Here is an 18,590-nt window from a genome sequence, read left to right on the forward strand (position 1 = left end):
GTTCAGTAAATAATAACAAAATGAATCTATCAGTACTATCTATCAGTACTATCAATCTATCAGTACTATCAATCTATGAGTACTATCAATCAGTACTATCAATCTATCAGTACTATCAATCAGTACTATCAATCTATCAATCAGTACTATCAATCTATGAGTACTATCAATCAGTACTATCAATCTATCAGTACTATCTATCAGTACTATCAATCTATCAGTACTATCAACCTATCAGTACTATCTATCAGTACTATCAATCTATCAGTACTATCTATCAGTACTATCAATCTATCAGGGAAAACTTCACTCTGGAGCGAGGTGCAATAATAGTCTCACAGCATCATCAGCAAATCGTCGTCGTGGGAACAGAGGGGTGTGGAGGTGGCACGGGGGTCTGGGGTCATGGTGAGGGTTGGGCGAGACATCTTAGAGGGAGGAGGGGCCGAGGGGAGGGGCGCCACGGTGGCCCTGACTCTCCTGTTACCCCCCTGGAACTGACGACCCTGCTGCTGCTGCTGCTGCTGCTGCTGCTGCTGCTGCTGAGGGGGATGGAGAGAGGAGATGGAGAAGAAGGAGTAAGTTCCTGTGTATTGTGTGGGAGAGAGAACAAACACCGTTGTAAATACAACTCATATTTAGGTTTAATTTATTTTCCCTTTTGTACCTTAACTATTTGCACGTAATATGACATTTGTAATGTCTTTATTCTTTGGATGTACATTTGTATTGTTTATTTCACTTTTGTATATTATCTAAACTTAGCAAAAAAAAAAAAAACGTCCCCTTTTTCAGGACCATGCCTTTCAAAGACTACAGGGCGACAGGACGGACAGCTGATCGTCCTCACAGTGGCAGACCACATGTAACAACACCGGCACAGGATCGGTACATCCAAACATCACACCTGCGTGACAGGTACAGAATGGCAACAACAACTGTCCAAGTTACACCAGGAACGCACAATCCCTCCATCAGTGCTCAGACTGTCGGCAATAGGTTGAGAGAGGCTGGACTGAGGGCTTGTTGGCCTGTTGTAAGGCAGGTTCTCATCAGACATCACCGGCAACAACGTCGCCTATGGGCACAAACCCACCGACGCTGGACCAGACAGGACTGGCAAAAAGTGCTCTTCACTAACGAGTAAGCGGTTTTGTCTTACCATTGGTGCTGGTCGGATTCGCGTTTACCGTCGAAGGAATGAGTGCTCTGAGGCGGGATCGATTTGGAGGTGGAGGGTGAGGGCTAGGACCACTCCCCCCAGAAATGTCCGGGAACTTGCAGGTGCCTTGGTGGAAGAGTGGGGTAACATCTCACAGCAAGAACTGGCAATTCTGGTGCAGTCCATGAGGAGGAGATGCACTGCAGTACTTAATGCAGCTGGTGGCCACACCAGATTCTGACTGTTACTTTTGATTTTGACCCCCCTTTGTTAGGGACACATTGTTCAATTTCTGTTAGTCACATGTCTGTGGAACTTGTACAGTTTATGTCTCAGTTGTTGAAACTTGCTTGTTATGTTCATACAAATATTTACACATCTTAAGTTTGCTGAAAATAAATGCAGTTGACAGTTAGAGGACGTTTATTTTTTTGCTGAGTTTAGTTCACTTGCTCTGGCAATGTTAACATGTTTCCCATGCCAATAAAGCCAGAGAGAGGGAGATAAAGGGACAAAGACAAAGTCACTGTGTATTTCACATTACAAAGCATTTAGTTATTTGCTAGAAAGGGAGTGGAAAGAGAAAGTGACAGAGAGAAAGACAGAAATAGACGAGAGAGGTGAGATACTGTTAAGGGGGAGGAGGGAGAGGGAGAGAGAGGCAGACCTGTCTGTCAAGAGACGACAGGCTATGTGCACACTGCCCACAAAATGAGTTGGAAACTGAGCTGCACTTCCTAACCTCCTGCCCAATGTATGACCATATTAGAGACACATATTTCCCTCAGATTACACAGACCCACAAAGAATTTGAAAACGAATTCAATTTTGATTAACTCCCATATCTATTTGGTGAAATACTACAGTGTGCCATCACAGCAAGATTTGTGAAAAGGGCAACCACTGAAGAACAAACACCATTGTAAATACAACCCATATTTATGCTTATTTATTTTCCCTTTTGCACTTTAACTATTTGCACATTGTTACAAAACTATATATAGACATAATATGACATTTGAAATGTCTTTATTCTTTTGGAACTTTTATGAGTAATATTTACTGTTCACTTTTTCTTGTTTATTTCCCTTAAGTTAATTATCTATTCCACTTGCTTTGGCAATGTAAACATATGTTTCCCATGCCAATGAAGCCCTTTGAATTGAGAGAGGTCAGGGGGAGAGAGTGAATTACTGTCACATTACATGATCTATTTGCATTGCAGGAGACCTTATCAGAGATGACCCATAAAGCTAACACACACACACACACACACACGCACGCACGCACGCACGCACGCACGCACGCACGCACACACACACACACAACCAAATGACCTGATCAGAAAACACTATGGGCTGTAGTAATAGCTTATAGTAACATGTATGGCATGATAATGAGTGACTAGGAGTTCATAGCACCAACAGACTGGCAACTCAGGCTAAAAGAATACCTAAGAATTGACTAAAAAGAAGAAGTCTATTGGTTGTGAGGTAATCATTGGAAGACACAGAGAAGTCTCCACGGTAACGGCCGGGTGACAGTTCCAGTTCCGCTCTCTCTCGTCTCTCTGACCCAGATTGAGACAGGGCGATTCGATTCGCTCAATCACTCCTCTAATACAATGAAATCACCCTGGAGACAGAGTGTGTGTGTATGAGTGACTGTATGTTTGAGTGAGAGAGTGCGTGTGTGCGTGCGTGTGAGAAACTTTTGATAAATATGTCTCTGAAGTCAAGTAAAATACTGCCATCTAGTGCATACTTTCAGAAGTAAAATTATCAGCTATATCATAATACAACATCTATATCATCTATATAATTTATATAGTCTATCATTTATATAATCTATAACATTATATCATAATACAACATCTATATCATCTATATAATTTATATAGTCTATCATTTATATAATCTATAACATCTATATCATAATACAACATCTATATCATCTATATAATTTATATAGTCTATCATTTATATAATCTATAACATTATATCATAATACAACATCTATATCATCTATATAATTTATATAGTCTATCATTTATATAATCTATAACATCTATATCATAATACAACATCTATATCATCTATATAATTTATATAGTCTATCATTTATATAATCTATAACATTATATCATAATACAACATCTATATCATCTATATAATTTATATAGTCTATCATTTATATAATCTATAACATTATATCATAATACAACATCTATATAATTTATATAGTCTATCATTTATATAATCTATAACATTATATCATAATACAACATCTATATCATCTATATAATTTATATAGTCTATCATTTATATAATCTATAACATTATATCATAATACAACATCTATATCATCTATATAATTTATATAGTCTATCATTTATATAATCTATAACATTATATCATAATACAACATCTATATCATCTATATAATTTATATAGTCTATCATTTATATAATCTATAACATCTATATCATAATACAACATCTATATCATCTATATAATTTATATAGTCTATCATTTATATAATCTATATAATCTATAACATCTATATCATAATACAACATCTATATCATCTATATAATCTATAACATCTATATCATAATACAACATCTATATCATCTATATAATCTATAACATCTATATCATAATACAACATCTATATCATCTATATAATCTATAACATCTATATCATAATACAACATCTATATCATCTATATAATTTATATAGTCTATCATTTATATAATCTATAACATTATATCATAATACAACATCTATATCATCTATATAATTTATATAGTCTATCATTTATATAATCTATAACATCTATATCATAATACAACATCTATATCATCTATATAATTTATATAGTCTATCATTTATATAATCTATATAATCTATAAACATCTATATCATATATAATCAACATCTATATCATCTATATAATCTATAACATCTATATCATAATACAACATCTATATCATCTATATAATCTATAACATCTATATCATAATACAACATCTATATCATCTATATAATCTATAACATCTATATCATAATACAACATCTATATCATCTATATAATCTATAACATCTATATCATCTATATAATCTATAACATTATATCATAATACAACATCTATATCATCTATATAATTTATAGAATTAATATCATAATACATGTATATAATCTATATCATAATATAACATCTATATAATCTATATCATAATATAACATCTATATAATCTATATCATTTATATAATCTACATCATCTATATATAATCTATATCATAATACAACATCTATATAATCTATATCATTTATATAATCTACATCATCTATATATAATCTATATCATAATACAACATCTATATAATCTATATCATTTATATAATCTACATCATCTATATATAATCTATATCATAATACAACATCTATATCATTTATATAATCTATATCATAATACAACATCTATATCATCTATATATTTTACATTTTTTAACCTGTATTTACATTTATCATTTATATAATATCTATATAATCTTTATAATTTATATAATCTATATCATAATACAACATCTATATAATTTATATAATCTATATCATAATACAACATCTATATAATTTATATAATCTATATCATAATACAACATCTATATCATTTATATAATCTATATCATAATACAACATCTATATAATCTTTAAAATTTATATAATCTATATCATAATACAACATCTATATCATTTATATAATCTATATCATAATACAACATCTATATAATCTTTATAATTTATATAATCTATATCATAATACAACATCTATATAATATAATCTTTATAATTTATATAATCTTTATCATTTATATAATCTATATCATAATACAACATCTATATAATCTTTATAATTTATATAATCTATATCATAATACAACATCTATATAATCTTTATAATTTATATAATCAATATCATAATACAACATCTATATCATAATACAACAAGGAAGTAATACTAAGTGTATGTTGTTTAGTAAGCTGTTAGTAGCCCCTGTGCCTCACCCTAATAAATTTGTTCCTTTTCCCTCTCATAACTTAGCCTACTGTTCTGACTTGGTAGTCACATGTAGCCTATAGCCATTTTTAGAGAAATGTAATCATTGAATAGAGCTTTCATTGTCTGCTTCTAGGCCCCCTTTATTTATCATACGGTTCTGACTTGGTGTACAGGGAGAACACTGTAAAAACGGCCCATGTTCTGAATTTTGTCGCTGTACATTTCAAAAGTGCTGAACAAATAGTTACATTGACTACGTCCGTCCTAGCTCGCTCATTAATGTCTTAATCGAAATTACGGATTGCCTCTTATCCGCTTGTCGTCCCCTTATGCCATAGTTTGTACATCTCAATTGTCAGTAGAAACTACATTTGTTTAAGCAAGTCAGCCATATCAGCTATGTTTTGTAAATGAGGCTGAATGAACCGTTATAGTTCAATTCATGTGTTGTTTAGTGTTGTTGCCTTGCTGGCATGTATCCCACATTTTTTTTCTTGCCCCACCAAGATTTACACACTAAATTCGCCACTGCACAGAGATACCGTGACGAGATCCTGAGGCCCATTGTCATGCCATTCATCTGCGGCCATCACCTCATGTTTCAGCGTGATAATGCACAGCCGCATGTTGCAAGGATCTGTACATAATTCCTGGAAGCTGAAAATGTCCCCGTTCTTCCATGGCCTGGAAACTCCCCAAACATGTCACCCATTAAGCATGTTTGGGATGCTCTGGATCGACGTGTACGACAGCGTGTTACAGTTCCCGCCAATATCCAACAACTTCGCACAGCCATTGAAGAGAAGTGGGACAACATTCTAAAAGCCACAATTAACAGCCCGATCAACTCCACGTGAAGGAGATGTTTCACTCTGCATGAGGTACATGGTGGTCACACCAGTTACTGACTGGTTTTCTGATCCAATCCCCTTCCTTCTTTAAAGGTATCTGTGACCAACAGATGCATATCTGTATTCCCAGTCATGTGAAATCCATAGATTAGGGCCTAATGAATTTATTTAAATTGACTGATTTCCTTATATGAACTGTAACTCAGTAAAATCTTTACATGTTTCGTTTAGATTTCTTTGTTGAGTATATCTTGTGTGAATGTTAGTCCACTACAATCAAGTTGATACAGAACAAACAGCTCAAGTATAACCATGAACTTTGACCCCAGTCATAAATGTCCAACGGTTAAATTAATCATTCACCAGGAACACATCATAAGCAGAGAAATAGATGGTTCTGTGGTCATAGAAACGGAGAAACAGAGTTAAGGATCGTTAGTAGTACACTGAACAGGGACAAACAAACCTGTCTTGGCTGTCGAGCGGGTGTAGTTGACGGGCCCACTGCTGGCCGTGGTTGGTCCCTGCGGGGAGTCTGTTGGGGTCTGTAGGGGAAATGACAGATCAATTGTTGTATTGTAGTAAGGGTGGTGACAGCAAGTACCTGCATGGATATGAGGGTGGTGACAGTAGGTACCTGCATGGATATGAGGGTGGTGACAGTAGGTACCTGTATGGATATGAGGGTGGTGACAGTAGGTACCTGTATGGATATGAGGGTGGTGACAGTAGGTACCTGTATGGATATGAGGGTGGTGACAGCAAGTACCTGTATGGATATGAGGGTGACACAGCAGGTACCTGTATGGATATGAGGGTGACGGTAGGCACCTGTATGGATATGAGGGTGACAGTAGGTACCTGTATGGATGTGAGGGTGGTGACAGCAGTCACCTGTATGGATATGAGGGTGGTGACAGCAGTCACCTGTATGGATATGAGGGTGGTGACAGCAGTCACCTGTATGGATATGAGGGTGGTGACAGCAGTCACCTGTATGGATATGAGGGTGGTGACAGCAGTCCCCTGTATGGATATGAGGGTGGTGACAGCAGTCACCTGTATGGATATGAGGGTGCCAGCAGTCCCCTGTATGGATATGAGGGTGGTGACAGCAGTCACCTGTATGGATATGAGGGTGGTGACAGTAGGTACCTGTATGGATATGAGGGTGACAGTAGGTACCTGTATGGATATGAGGGTGGTGACAGCAAGTACCTGTATGGATATGAGGGTGGTGACAGTAGTACCTGTATGGATATGAGGGTGGTGACAGCAGTCCCCTGTATGGATATGAGGGTGGTGACAGTAGGTACCTGTATGGATATGAGGGTGGTGACAGTAGGTACCTGTATGGATATGAGGGTGGTGACAGCAGTCCCCTGTATGGATATGAGGATGGTGACAGTAGGTACCTGTATGGATATGCGGGTGGTGACAGCAAGTACCTGTATGGATATGAGGGTGGTGACAGTAGGTACCTGTATGGATATGAGGGTGGTGACAGTAGGTACCTGTATGGATATGAGGGTGGTGAGAGCAGTCCCCTGTATGGGTATGAGGGTGGTGACAGCAAGTACCTGTATGGATATGAGGGTGACAGTAGGTACCTGTATAGATATGAGGGTGGTGACAGCAGTCCCCTGTATGGATATGAGGGTGGTGACAGCAGTCACCTGTATGGATATGAGGGTGGTGACAGCAGTCCCCTGTATGGATATGAGGGTGGTGACAGTAGGTACCTGTATGGATATGAGGGTGGTGACAGTAGGTACCTGTATGGATATGAGGGTGGTGACAGTAGGTACCTGTATGGATATGAGGGTGGTGACAGTAGGTACCTGTATGGATATGAGGGTGGTGACAGTAGGTACCTGTATGGATATGAGGGTGGTGACAGTAGGTACCTGTATGGATATGAGGGTGGTGACAGCAGTCCCCTGTATGGATATGAGGGTGGTGACAGCAGTCACCTGTATGGATATGAGGGTGGTGACAGCAGTCCCCTGCATGGATATGAGGGTGGTGACAGTAGGTACCTGTATGGATATGAGGGTGGTGACAGTAGGTACCTGTATGGATATGAGGGTGGTGACAGTAGGTACCTGTATGGATATGAGGGTGGTGACAGTAGGTACCTGTATGGATATGAGGGTGGTGACAGTAGGTACCTGTATGGATATGAGGGTGGTGACAGTAGTCCCCTGTATGGATGAGGGTGGTGACAGCAGTCCCCTGTATGGATATGAGGGTGGTGACAGTAGGTACCTGTATGGATATGAGGGTGGTGACAGCAAGTACCTGTATGGATATGAGGGTGCTGACAGTAGTCCCCTGCTCCTTAGGTGCTGGTAGAGGTTACTCCTCAGAGAGAGAGGGTTGAAGAGAGACTCTTCTTCTAGCTGACCCACACAACTCTGATGAGAGATAGAGAGATCTTTTTATTTTCATTTTATTTCACCTTTATTTAACCAGGTAGGCTAGTTGAGAACAAGTTCTCATTTGCAACTGCAACCTGGCCAAGACAAGGCAAAGCAGTGTGACACAGACAACAACACACATGGAGTAAACAATAAACAATAAACAAGCCAATAACACAATAAACAAGTCAATGACACAGTAGAAAAAATAAAGTCTATATACAGTGTGTGCAAAAGGCATGAGGAGGTAGGCAATAAATAGGCCATAGGAGAGAATGATTACAATTTAGCAGATGACGATGTGCAAGTAGAGATACTGGTGTGCAAAAGAGCAGAAAAAAAACTATGGGGATGAGGTAGGTAGATTGGGTGGGCTATTTACAGATGGATTATGTACAGCTGCAGCGATCAGTTAGCTGCTCAGATAGTTGATGTTTAAAGTTGGTGAGGGAAATAAACTTCAGCGATTTTTGCAATTTGTTCCAGTCACTGGCAGCAGAGAACTGGCAGGAAAGGCGGCCAAATGAGGTGTTGGCTTTGGGGATGATCAGTGAATTATACCTGCTGGAATGTGTGCTACGGATGGGTGTTGCCATCGTGACCAGTGAACTGAGATAAGTCAGAGCTTTACCTAGCATAGACTTATAGATGACCTGGAGCCAGTGGGTCTGGCGACGAATATGTAGCGAGGGCCAGCTGACTAGAGCATACAGGTCGCAGTGGTGGGTGTTATAAGGTGATTTGGTAACAAAACAGATGGCACTGTGATAGACGGCATCCAGTTTGCTGAGTAGAGTGTTAGAGGCTATTTTGTAAATGACATCGCCGAAGTCGAGGATTGGTAGGATAGTCAGTTTTACTAGGGTAAGTGTGGCGGCGTGAGTGAAGGAGGCTTTGATTTTGGATTGGAGATGTTCAATATGAGTCTGGAAGGAGAGTTTACAGTCTAGCCAGACACCTAGGTATTTATAGTTGTCCACATATTCTAGGTCGGAACCGTCCAGGGTAGTGTTGCTAGTCGGGCGGGCGGGTGCGGGCAGCGAATGGTTGAAAAGCATGCATTTGGTTTTACTAGCATTTAAGAGCAGTTTTAGGCCACGGAAGGAGTGTTGTATGGCACTGAAGCTCGTTTGGAGGTTAGTTAGCACAGTGTCCAAGGAAGGGCCAGAAGTATACAGAATGGTGTCGCCTGAATAGAGGTGGATTAGGGAATCGCCCGCAGCAAGAGCGACATTGATATATACAGAGAAAAGAGCCGGCCCAAGAATTGAACCCTGTGGTACCCCCATAGCGACTGCCAGAGGTCCGGACAACAGACCCTCCGATTTGACACACTGAACTCGGTCTGCAAAGTAGTTGGTGAACCAGGCGCGGCAGTGATTAGAGAAACCAAGGCTGTTGAGTCTGCCGATAAGAATACAGTGATTGACAGAGTCGAAAGCCATGGCCAGGTCGATGAAGACGGCTGCACAGTACTGTCTTTTATCGATAGCGGTTATGATATCATTTAATACCTTGAGCGTGGCTGAGGTTCACCCGTGACCGGCTCGGAAACCGGATTGCACAGCGGAGAAGGTATGGTGGGATTCGAAATGGTCAGTGATCTGTTTATTTACTTGGCTTTCGAAGACTTTAGATAGGCAGGGCAGGATGGATATAGGTCTGTAACAGTTTGGGTCTAGAGTGTCTCCCCCTTTGAAGAGGGGGATGACCGTGGCAGCTTTCCAATCTTTAGGGATCTCGGACGATACGAAAGAGAGGTTGAACAGGCTGGTAATAGGGGTTGCAACAATGATTTTAGGTACATTTTAGAAATAGAGGGTCCATGTGTTCTAGCCCAGCTGATTTGTACGGGTCCACGTTTTTGCACTCCTTCAGAACATCTGCTGTATGGATTCGGGTGAAGGAGAAGCTGGGGAGGCTTGGCGAGTAGCTGCGGGGGGCGGGGCTGTTGGCCAGGGTTGGAGAAACCAGGACGAAGGCATGGCCAGCCTTTGAGAAACGCTTATTGAAATTTTTGATTATCATGGATAGTGTCCATGGAGTGTTTACAGTGTCCATGGAGTGTTTACAGTGTCCATGGAATGTTTACAGTGTCCATGGAATGTTTACAGTGTCCATGGAGTGTTTACAGCATCCCAGAACTTTTTGGAGTTAGAGCTACAGGGTGCATATTTCTGCTTGAAAAAGCTGGCCTTTGCTTTCCTGACTGACTGTGTGTATTGGTTCCTGACTTCCCTGAACAGTTGCATATCGCGGGGACTATTTGATGCTATTGCAGTCTGCCACGGGATGTTTTTGTGCTGGTCAAGGGCAGTCAGGTCTGGAGTGAACCAAGGGCTGTATCTGTTCTTAGTTTGGCATTTTTTGAACGGGGAATGCTTATCTAAGATGGTGAGGAAATTACTTTTAAAGAATGACCAGGCATCCTCGACTGACGGGATGAGGTCAATATCCTTCCAGGATACCCGGGCCAGGTCGATTTGAAAGGCCTGCTCGCAGAAGTGTTTTAGGGAGCATTTGACAGTTATGAAGGGTGACCGTTTGACCGAGTATCCATAGCGGATGCAGGCAATGAGGCAGTGATCGCTGAGATCCTGGTTGAAAACAGCAGAGGTGTATTTGGAGGGCAAGTTGGTCAGGATAATGTCTATGAGGGTGCCCGTGTTTACGGATTTAGGGTCGTACCTGATGGGTTCCTTGATGATTTGTGTGAGATTGAGGGCATCTAGCTTAGATTGTAGGACTGCCGGGGTGTTAAGCATATCCCAGTTCAGGTCACCTGACAGAACAAACTCTGAAACTAGATGGGGGGCGATCAATTCACAAATGGTGTCCAGGGCACAGCTGGGAGCAGAGGGGGGTCGATAGCAGGCGGCAACAGTGAGACTTATTTCTGGAGAGGTTCATTTAAAATTAGAAGTTCAAACTGTTTGGGTCTCGACCTGGAACGTATGACAGAACTTTGCAGGCTCTCTCTGCAGTAGATTGCAACTCCTCCCCCTTTGGCAGTTCTATCTTGACAGAAAATGTTGTAGTTGGGTATGGAAATCTCAGAATCTTTGGTGGCCTTCCTGAGCCAGGATTCAGACAAGGCAAGGACATCAGGGTTGGCGGAATGTGCTAAAGCAGTGAGTAACACAAACTTAGGGAGGTTTCTGATGTTGACATGCATGAAACCAAGGCTTTTTCGATCACAGAAGTCAACAAATGAGGGTACCTGGGGATACACAGGGCCTGGGTTTACCTCCACAAGAAAGAGACATAGAGAGAGACATTTGTAATGTCTTTATTCTTTTGGAACTTCTGTGAGTTTAATGTTTACTGTTCATTTGAATGTTTTTTCCCTTTTGTTTATTATCTATTTCACTTGCTTTGGCAATGTATGTTTCCCATGTTAATAAAGCCTTACATTTAATTGAAATTGAGAGAGAGAAAGAGAGAGGAGAGGAGGTCCTTCTGTAGCTCAGTTGGTAGAGCATGGCGCTTGTAACGCCAGGGTAGTGGGTTCGATTCCCGGGACCACCCATACGTAGAATGTATGCACACATGACTGTAAGTCGCTTTGGATAAAAGAGTCTGCTAAATGGCATATATTATTATATTATTACATACAGAGAGAGAGTGTGTATGTATATTTAGTCATAGTAAAACAGGTGATTTATCTACAGTCTGTACCTGTATGGTGGTTAGTGCATCAGGTGGGGGGTCCTGATTTGAGACAGGCAGTTGGCAGGGCAGCAGCATCTCTCTGTTTGCCACAGGTTTGAGGAGTAGGGAGAGAGAGGCAGAGGGCTGAAGGAGGTAGTGGCAACACACACCAGAACCAATAGAACTGGAACCAATAGGCTCTGAACGCACCAGTAGGAACCAGTCACGAGCCTGGAAAGAGAGGGAGCATTGAGGAGGGAGAGAGAGAGAGCAGAACAGACCACCCCAGACCATGACCATGGCCTCGACATCACAGCAGGACAGACACATGAAGAACCCCAGGGGATCACAACATCTCTGAGCACCCTCCCTGTCAGCCACCCTCCTGACAACCGCCCCTGTCAGCCACCCTCCTGACAACCCCCCTGTTAGCCACCCTCAGCCACCCTGATAGCCCTCCTGACAACCCCCTGTCAGCCACCCTGACAACCCCACCCTGATAGCCCTCCTGACAACCCCCTGTCAGCCACCCTGACAACCCCCTGATAGCCCTCCTGACAACCTCCCTGTCAGCCACCCTGACAACTCCCCCTGATAGCCCTCCTGACAACCCCCCGTCAGCCACCCTGACAACCTCCCTGTCAGCCACCCTGACAACCCCCTGATAGCCCTCCTGACAACCCCCATCAGCCACACTGACAACCCCCCTGACCCTCCTGACAACCCCCTGATAGCCCTCCTGACAACCTCCCTGTCAGCCACCCTGACAACCCCCCTGATAGCCCTCCTGACAACCCCCCATCAGCCACACTGACAACCCCCCTGATAGCCCTCCTGACAACCCCCCATCAGCCACACTGACAACCCCCTGATAGCCCTCCTGACAACCTCCCTGTCAGCCACCCTGACAACCCCCTGATAGCCCTCCTGACAACCTCCCTGTCAGCCACCCTGACAACCCCCTGTCAACCACCCTGACAACCCCCTTGTCAGCCACCCTGACAACCCCCTGTCAACCACCCTGACAACCCCCTTGTCAGCCACCCTGACAACCCCCTGTCAACCACCCTGACAACCCCCCTGATAGCCCTCCTGACAACCCCCTGACAACCCCCCGTCAGCCACCCTGACAACCCCCCGTCAGCCACCCTCCTGACAACCCCCTGTCAACCACCCTGACAACCCCCTGTCAGCCACCCTGACAACCCCCCTGTCAGCCACCCTGACAACCCCCCTGTCAGCCACCTTGACAACCCTCCCTGTCAGCCACCCTGATAGCCTCCTGACAACCCCCCTGATAGAACTCCTGACAACCCCCCGTCAGCCACCCTGACAACCCCCCTGATAGCCACCCCAATAGCTACCCTGACCCCCCCCTGACACCCCCTGTCAGCTACCCTGACAACCCCCTGTCAGCCACCCTGACAACCCCCCTGATAGCCACCCCAATAGCTACCCTGACATACCCCCTGTCAGCTACCCTGACAACCCCCCCGTCAGCCACCCTGATAGCCCTCCTGACAAACCCCCTGATAGCCACCCTGATAGTTACCCTGATAACCCCCTGATAGCCACCCTGACAACCCCCTGATAGCCACCTTGACAACCCCCTGTCAGCCACCCTGATAGCCCTCCTGACAAACCCCCTGTCAGCCACCCTGATAGCCCTCCTGACAACCCCCTGATAGCCACCCCAATAGCTACCCTGACGACCCCCTGAAACCCCCGTCAGCCACCCTGACAACCCCCTGTCAGCCACCCTGATAGCCCTCCTGACAAACCCCCTGATAGCCCTCCTGACAAACCCCCTGATAGCCCTCCTGACAACCCCCTGTCAGCCCTCCTGACAACCCCCTGATAGCCCTCCTGACAAACCCCCCTGATAGCCCTCCTGACAACCCCCTGTCAGCCACCCTGATAGCCCTCCTGACTAACCCCCCTGATAGCCCTCCTGACAAACCCCCTGATAGCCCTCCTGACAACCCCCTGTCAGCCACCCTGATAGCCCTCCTGACAACCCCCCTGATAGCCACCCTGATAGTTACCCTGATAACCCCCCCCCCTGATAGCCACCCTGACAACCCCCCTGATAGCTCTCCTGACAACCCCCTGTCAGCCACCCTGATAGCCCTCCTGACAACCCCCTGATAGCCACCCCAATAGCCACCCTGACAAACCACCCTGATAGCCACACCGATAGCCACCCCCCTGACAAACCCCCATGATAGCCCTCCTGACAACCCCCTGTCAGCCACCCTGACAACCCCCCCTGTCACCCACCCTAATACCCACCCTGATAGCCACCCTGATAGCCCTCCTGACAATTCAAATCTATTGTTGTAACACTGTACAAATGGTTAAAGTACACAAGGGAAAATAAATAAGCATAAATATGGGTTGTATTTACAATGGTGTTTGTTCTTCACTGGTTGACCTTTTCTTGTGGCAACAAGTCACAAATCTTGCTGTGATGGAACACTGTGGTATTTCACCAAATAGATATGAGAGTTTATCAAACTTTGTTTTCAAATTCTTTGTGGGTCTATGTAATCTGAGGGAAATATGTCTCTCTAATATGATCATACATTGGGCAGGAGGTTAGGAAGTGCAGCTCAGTTTCCACCTCATTTTGTGGGCAGTGAGCACATAGCCAGTCTTCTCTTGAGAGCCAGGTCTGCCTACGGCGGCCTTTCTCAATAGCAAGGCTATGCTCACTGAGTCTGTACATAGTCAAAGCTTTCCTTAAGTTTGGGTCAGTCACAGTGGTCAGGTATTCTGCCGCTGTGTACTCTCTGTTTAGTGGCCCTAATAACATTCTAGTTTGCTCCGTTTTTTTTGTTTTCTCATGATTTGATTGGGTCTAATTGTGTTGCTGTCCTGGGGCTCTGTGGGGTGTGTTTGTGAACAGAGCCTCAGGACCAGCTTGCTTAGGGGACTCTTCTCCAGGTTAATCTCTCTGTAGGTGATGGCTTTGTTATGGAAGGTTAGGGAATTGCTTCCTTTTAGGTGGTTGTAGAATTTAACGGCTCTTTTCTGGATTTTGATAATTAGTGGGTATCGGCCTAATTCTGCTCTGCATGCATTATTTGGTGTTTTACGTTGTACACGGAGGATATTTTTGCAGAATTCTGCATGCAGAGTCTCAATTTGGTGTTTGTCCCATTTTGTGAAGTCTTGGTTGGTGAGCGGACCCCAGACCTCACAACCATAAAGGGCAATGGGCTCTATAACTGATTCAAGTATTTTTAGCCAGATCCTAATTGGTATGTCTAATTTTATGTTCCTTTTGATGGCATAGAATGCCCTTCTTGCCTTGTCTCTCAGATCGTTCACAGCTTTGTGGAAGTTACCTGTGGTGTTGATGTTTAGGCCAAGGTATGTATAGTTTTTTTGTGTGCTCTAGGGCAACAGTGTCTAGATGGATTTTTTGGAATACCAACACAATATTTTTCTCTCTCTCTCTCTCTCTCTCTCTCTCTCTCTCTCTCTCTCTCTCTCTCTCTCTCTCTCTCTCTCTCTGTCTCTCTCTCTCTCTCTCTCTCTCTCTCTCTCTCTCTCTCTCTCTCTCTCTCTCTCTCTCTCTCTCTCTGTCTCTCTGTCTCTCTGTCTCTCTCTCCTACTGACCCGGAGTGTGTGACAGAGAGCATGGAAGAGGTGATGGTTTCTCTCCATCTCATCCCAGTCCATTTGCCAACAGGTGGTAGGCCTGAGGATCATATTAAACTTTATTTAAGTTGCATTTCAATTTGCAAAACACTTCTTTCTTTTTCTTTCTTTTTTACTGTAAAACAATAAAATGAAAAGACGCCGATAATAAGTAAAAAGAAGATTAAACACAAATAAAACATTTAATTAAATGATTGAATAAAGGCAAAAAACTTGGTTTAAAAACCTCAGTGGTGTCTGTCCATCTCACCTGATGATGAGGGGCAGGCCGTACAACACACTCTCACACACGCCGTCTGCACGCAGTGTCCTGCAACACACACACATTAATACAGTAGACACGCAGTGTCCTGCAACACACATTAATACAGTAGACATGCAGTGTCCTGCAACACACATTAATACAGTAGACACGCAGTGTCCTGCAACACACATTAATACAGTAGACACACAGTCTGGACGCAGTGTCCTGCAACACACACATTAATACAGTAGACACACAGTCTAGACGCAGTGTCCTGCAACACACACACATTAATACAGTAGACACGCAGTGTCCTGCAACACACACATTAATACAGTAGACACACAGTCTGCATGCAGTGTCCTGCAACACACACACACATTAATACAGTAGACACGCAGTGTCCTGCAACACACACATTAATACAGTAGACACACAGTCTGCATGCAGTGTCCTGCAACACACACACATTAATACAGTAGACACAGTCTGGACGCAGTGTCCTGCAACACACACATTAATACAGTAGACACGCAGTGTCCTGCAACACACACATTAATACAGTAGACACGCAGTGTCCTGCAACACACACATTAATACAGTAGACACACAGTGTCCTGCAACACACACATTAATACAGTAGACACACAGTCTGAACACAGTGTCCTGCAACACACACATTAATACAGTAGACACACAGTCTGCATGCAGTGTCCTGCAACACACACATTAATACAGTAGACACACAGTCTGCATGCAGTGTCCTGCAACACACACATTAATACAGTAGACACAGTCTGGACGCAGTGTCCTGCAACACACACATTAATACAGTAGACACACAGTGTCCTGCAACACACACATTAATACAGTAGACACACAGTCTGGACAGTGTCCTGCAACACACACATTAATACAGTAGACACACAGTCTGCATGCAGTGTCCTGCAACACACATTAATACAGTAGACACACAGTCTGGATGCAGTGTCCTGCAACACACACACATTAATACAGTAGACACACAGTCTGCATGCAGTGTCCTGCAACACACACACATTAATACAGTAGACACGCAGTCTGCATGCAGTGTCCTGCAACACACACATTAATACAGTAGACACACAGTCTGGATGCAGTGTCCTGCAACACACACATTAATACAGTAGACACACAGTCTGGACGCAGTGTCCTGCAACACACACATTAATACAGTAGACACACAGTCTGGACGCAGTGTCCTGCAACACACACATTAATACAGTAGACACACAGTCTGGACGCAGTGTCCTGCAACACACACATTAATACAGTAGACACACAGTCTGGACGCAGTGTCCTGCAACACACACATTAATACAGTAGACACACAGTCTGGACGCAGTGTCCTGCAACACACACATTAATACAGTAGACACACAGTCTGCATGCAGTGTCCTGCAACACACACACATTAATACAGTAGACACACAGTCTGCATGCAGTGTCCTGCAACACACACATTAATACAGTAGACTCACAGTCTGGATGCAGTGTCCTGCAACACACACACATTAATACAGTAGACACAGTCTGCATGCAGTGTCCTGCAACACACACACATTAATACAGTAGACACACAGTCTGCATGCAGTGTCCTGCAACACACACATTAATACAGTAGACACACAGTCTGCATGCAGTGTCCTGCAACACACATTAATACAGTAGACACACAGTCCGGACGCAGTGTCCTGCAACACACACACATTAATACAGTAGACACACAGTCTGCATGCAGTGTCCTGCAACACACACACATTAATACAGTAGACACACAGTCTGCATGCAGTGTCCTGCAACACACACATTAATACAGTAGACACACAGTCTGCATGCAGTGTCCTGCAACACACACATTAATACAGTAGACACACAGTCTGCATGCAGTGTCCTGCAACACACACATTAATACAGTAGACACACAGTCTGGACGCAGTGTCCTGAAACACACACACATTAATACAGTAGACACACAGTCTGGATGCAGTGTCCTGCAACACACACACATTAATACAGTAGACACACAGTCTGGATGCAGTGTCCTGCAACACACACATATTAATACAGTAGACACAGTCTGGACGCAGTGTCCTGCAACACACACACATTAATACAGTAGACACACAGTCTGCACGCAGTGTCCTGCAACACACACACATTAATACAGTAGACACACAGTCTGCATGCAGTGTCCTGCAACACACACATTAATACAGTAGACACACATTCTGCATGCAGTGTCCTGCAACACACACACATTAATACAGTAGACACACAGTCTGGATGCAGTGTCCTGCAACACACACATTAATACAGTAGACACACAGTCTGGATGCAGTGTCCTGCAACACACACATTAATACAGTAGACACACAGTCTGCATGCAGTGTCTTGCAACACACACACATTAATACAGTAGACACACAGTCTGGATGCAGTGTCCTGCAACACACACATTAATACAGTAGACACACAGTCTGCATGCAGTG

General features: G+C 43.3%; 1 protein-coding gene across 2 annotated transcripts in view; it reads right to left on the minus strand.

Annotated features, from left to right (window-relative positions):
• Positions 1-236: 236 nt before the first annotated feature.
• LOC124007920 (meiosis 1 associated protein) overlaps positions 237-18,590 on the minus strand; it is a 72,635-nt gene continuing 54,281 nt past the window's right edge. Inside the window, exons 8-13 of one of the 2 annotated variants that reach the window (XM_046318799.1) lie at positions 16,066-16,125; positions 15,774-15,855; positions 12,177-12,380; positions 8,380-8,495; positions 6,545-6,623; positions 237-533 (exon numbers count right to left, since the gene is read on the minus strand). In XM_046318799.1, the coding sequence (XP_046174755.1) occupies positions 336-533; positions 6,545-6,623; positions 8,380-8,495; positions 12,177-12,380; positions 15,774-15,855; positions 16,066-16,125 (739 nt within the window). In that variant the 3' untranslated portion in view covers positions 237-335. Of the gene's footprint in view, positions 537-6,544; positions 6,624-8,379; positions 8,496-12,176; positions 12,381-15,773; positions 15,856-16,065; positions 16,126-18,590 lie in introns of both variants that reach the window. The other variant, XM_046318798.1, reaches the window with a different exon arrangement.

Source organism: Oncorhynchus gorbuscha, linkage group LG21 (genome assembly GCF_021184085.1).
Source record: "Oncorhynchus gorbuscha isolate QuinsamMale2020 ecotype Even-year linkage group LG21, OgorEven_v1.0, whole genome shotgun sequence".
NCBI classification, from domain to species: domain Eukaryota; kingdom Metazoa; phylum Chordata; class Actinopteri; order Salmoniformes; family Salmonidae; genus Oncorhynchus; species Oncorhynchus gorbuscha.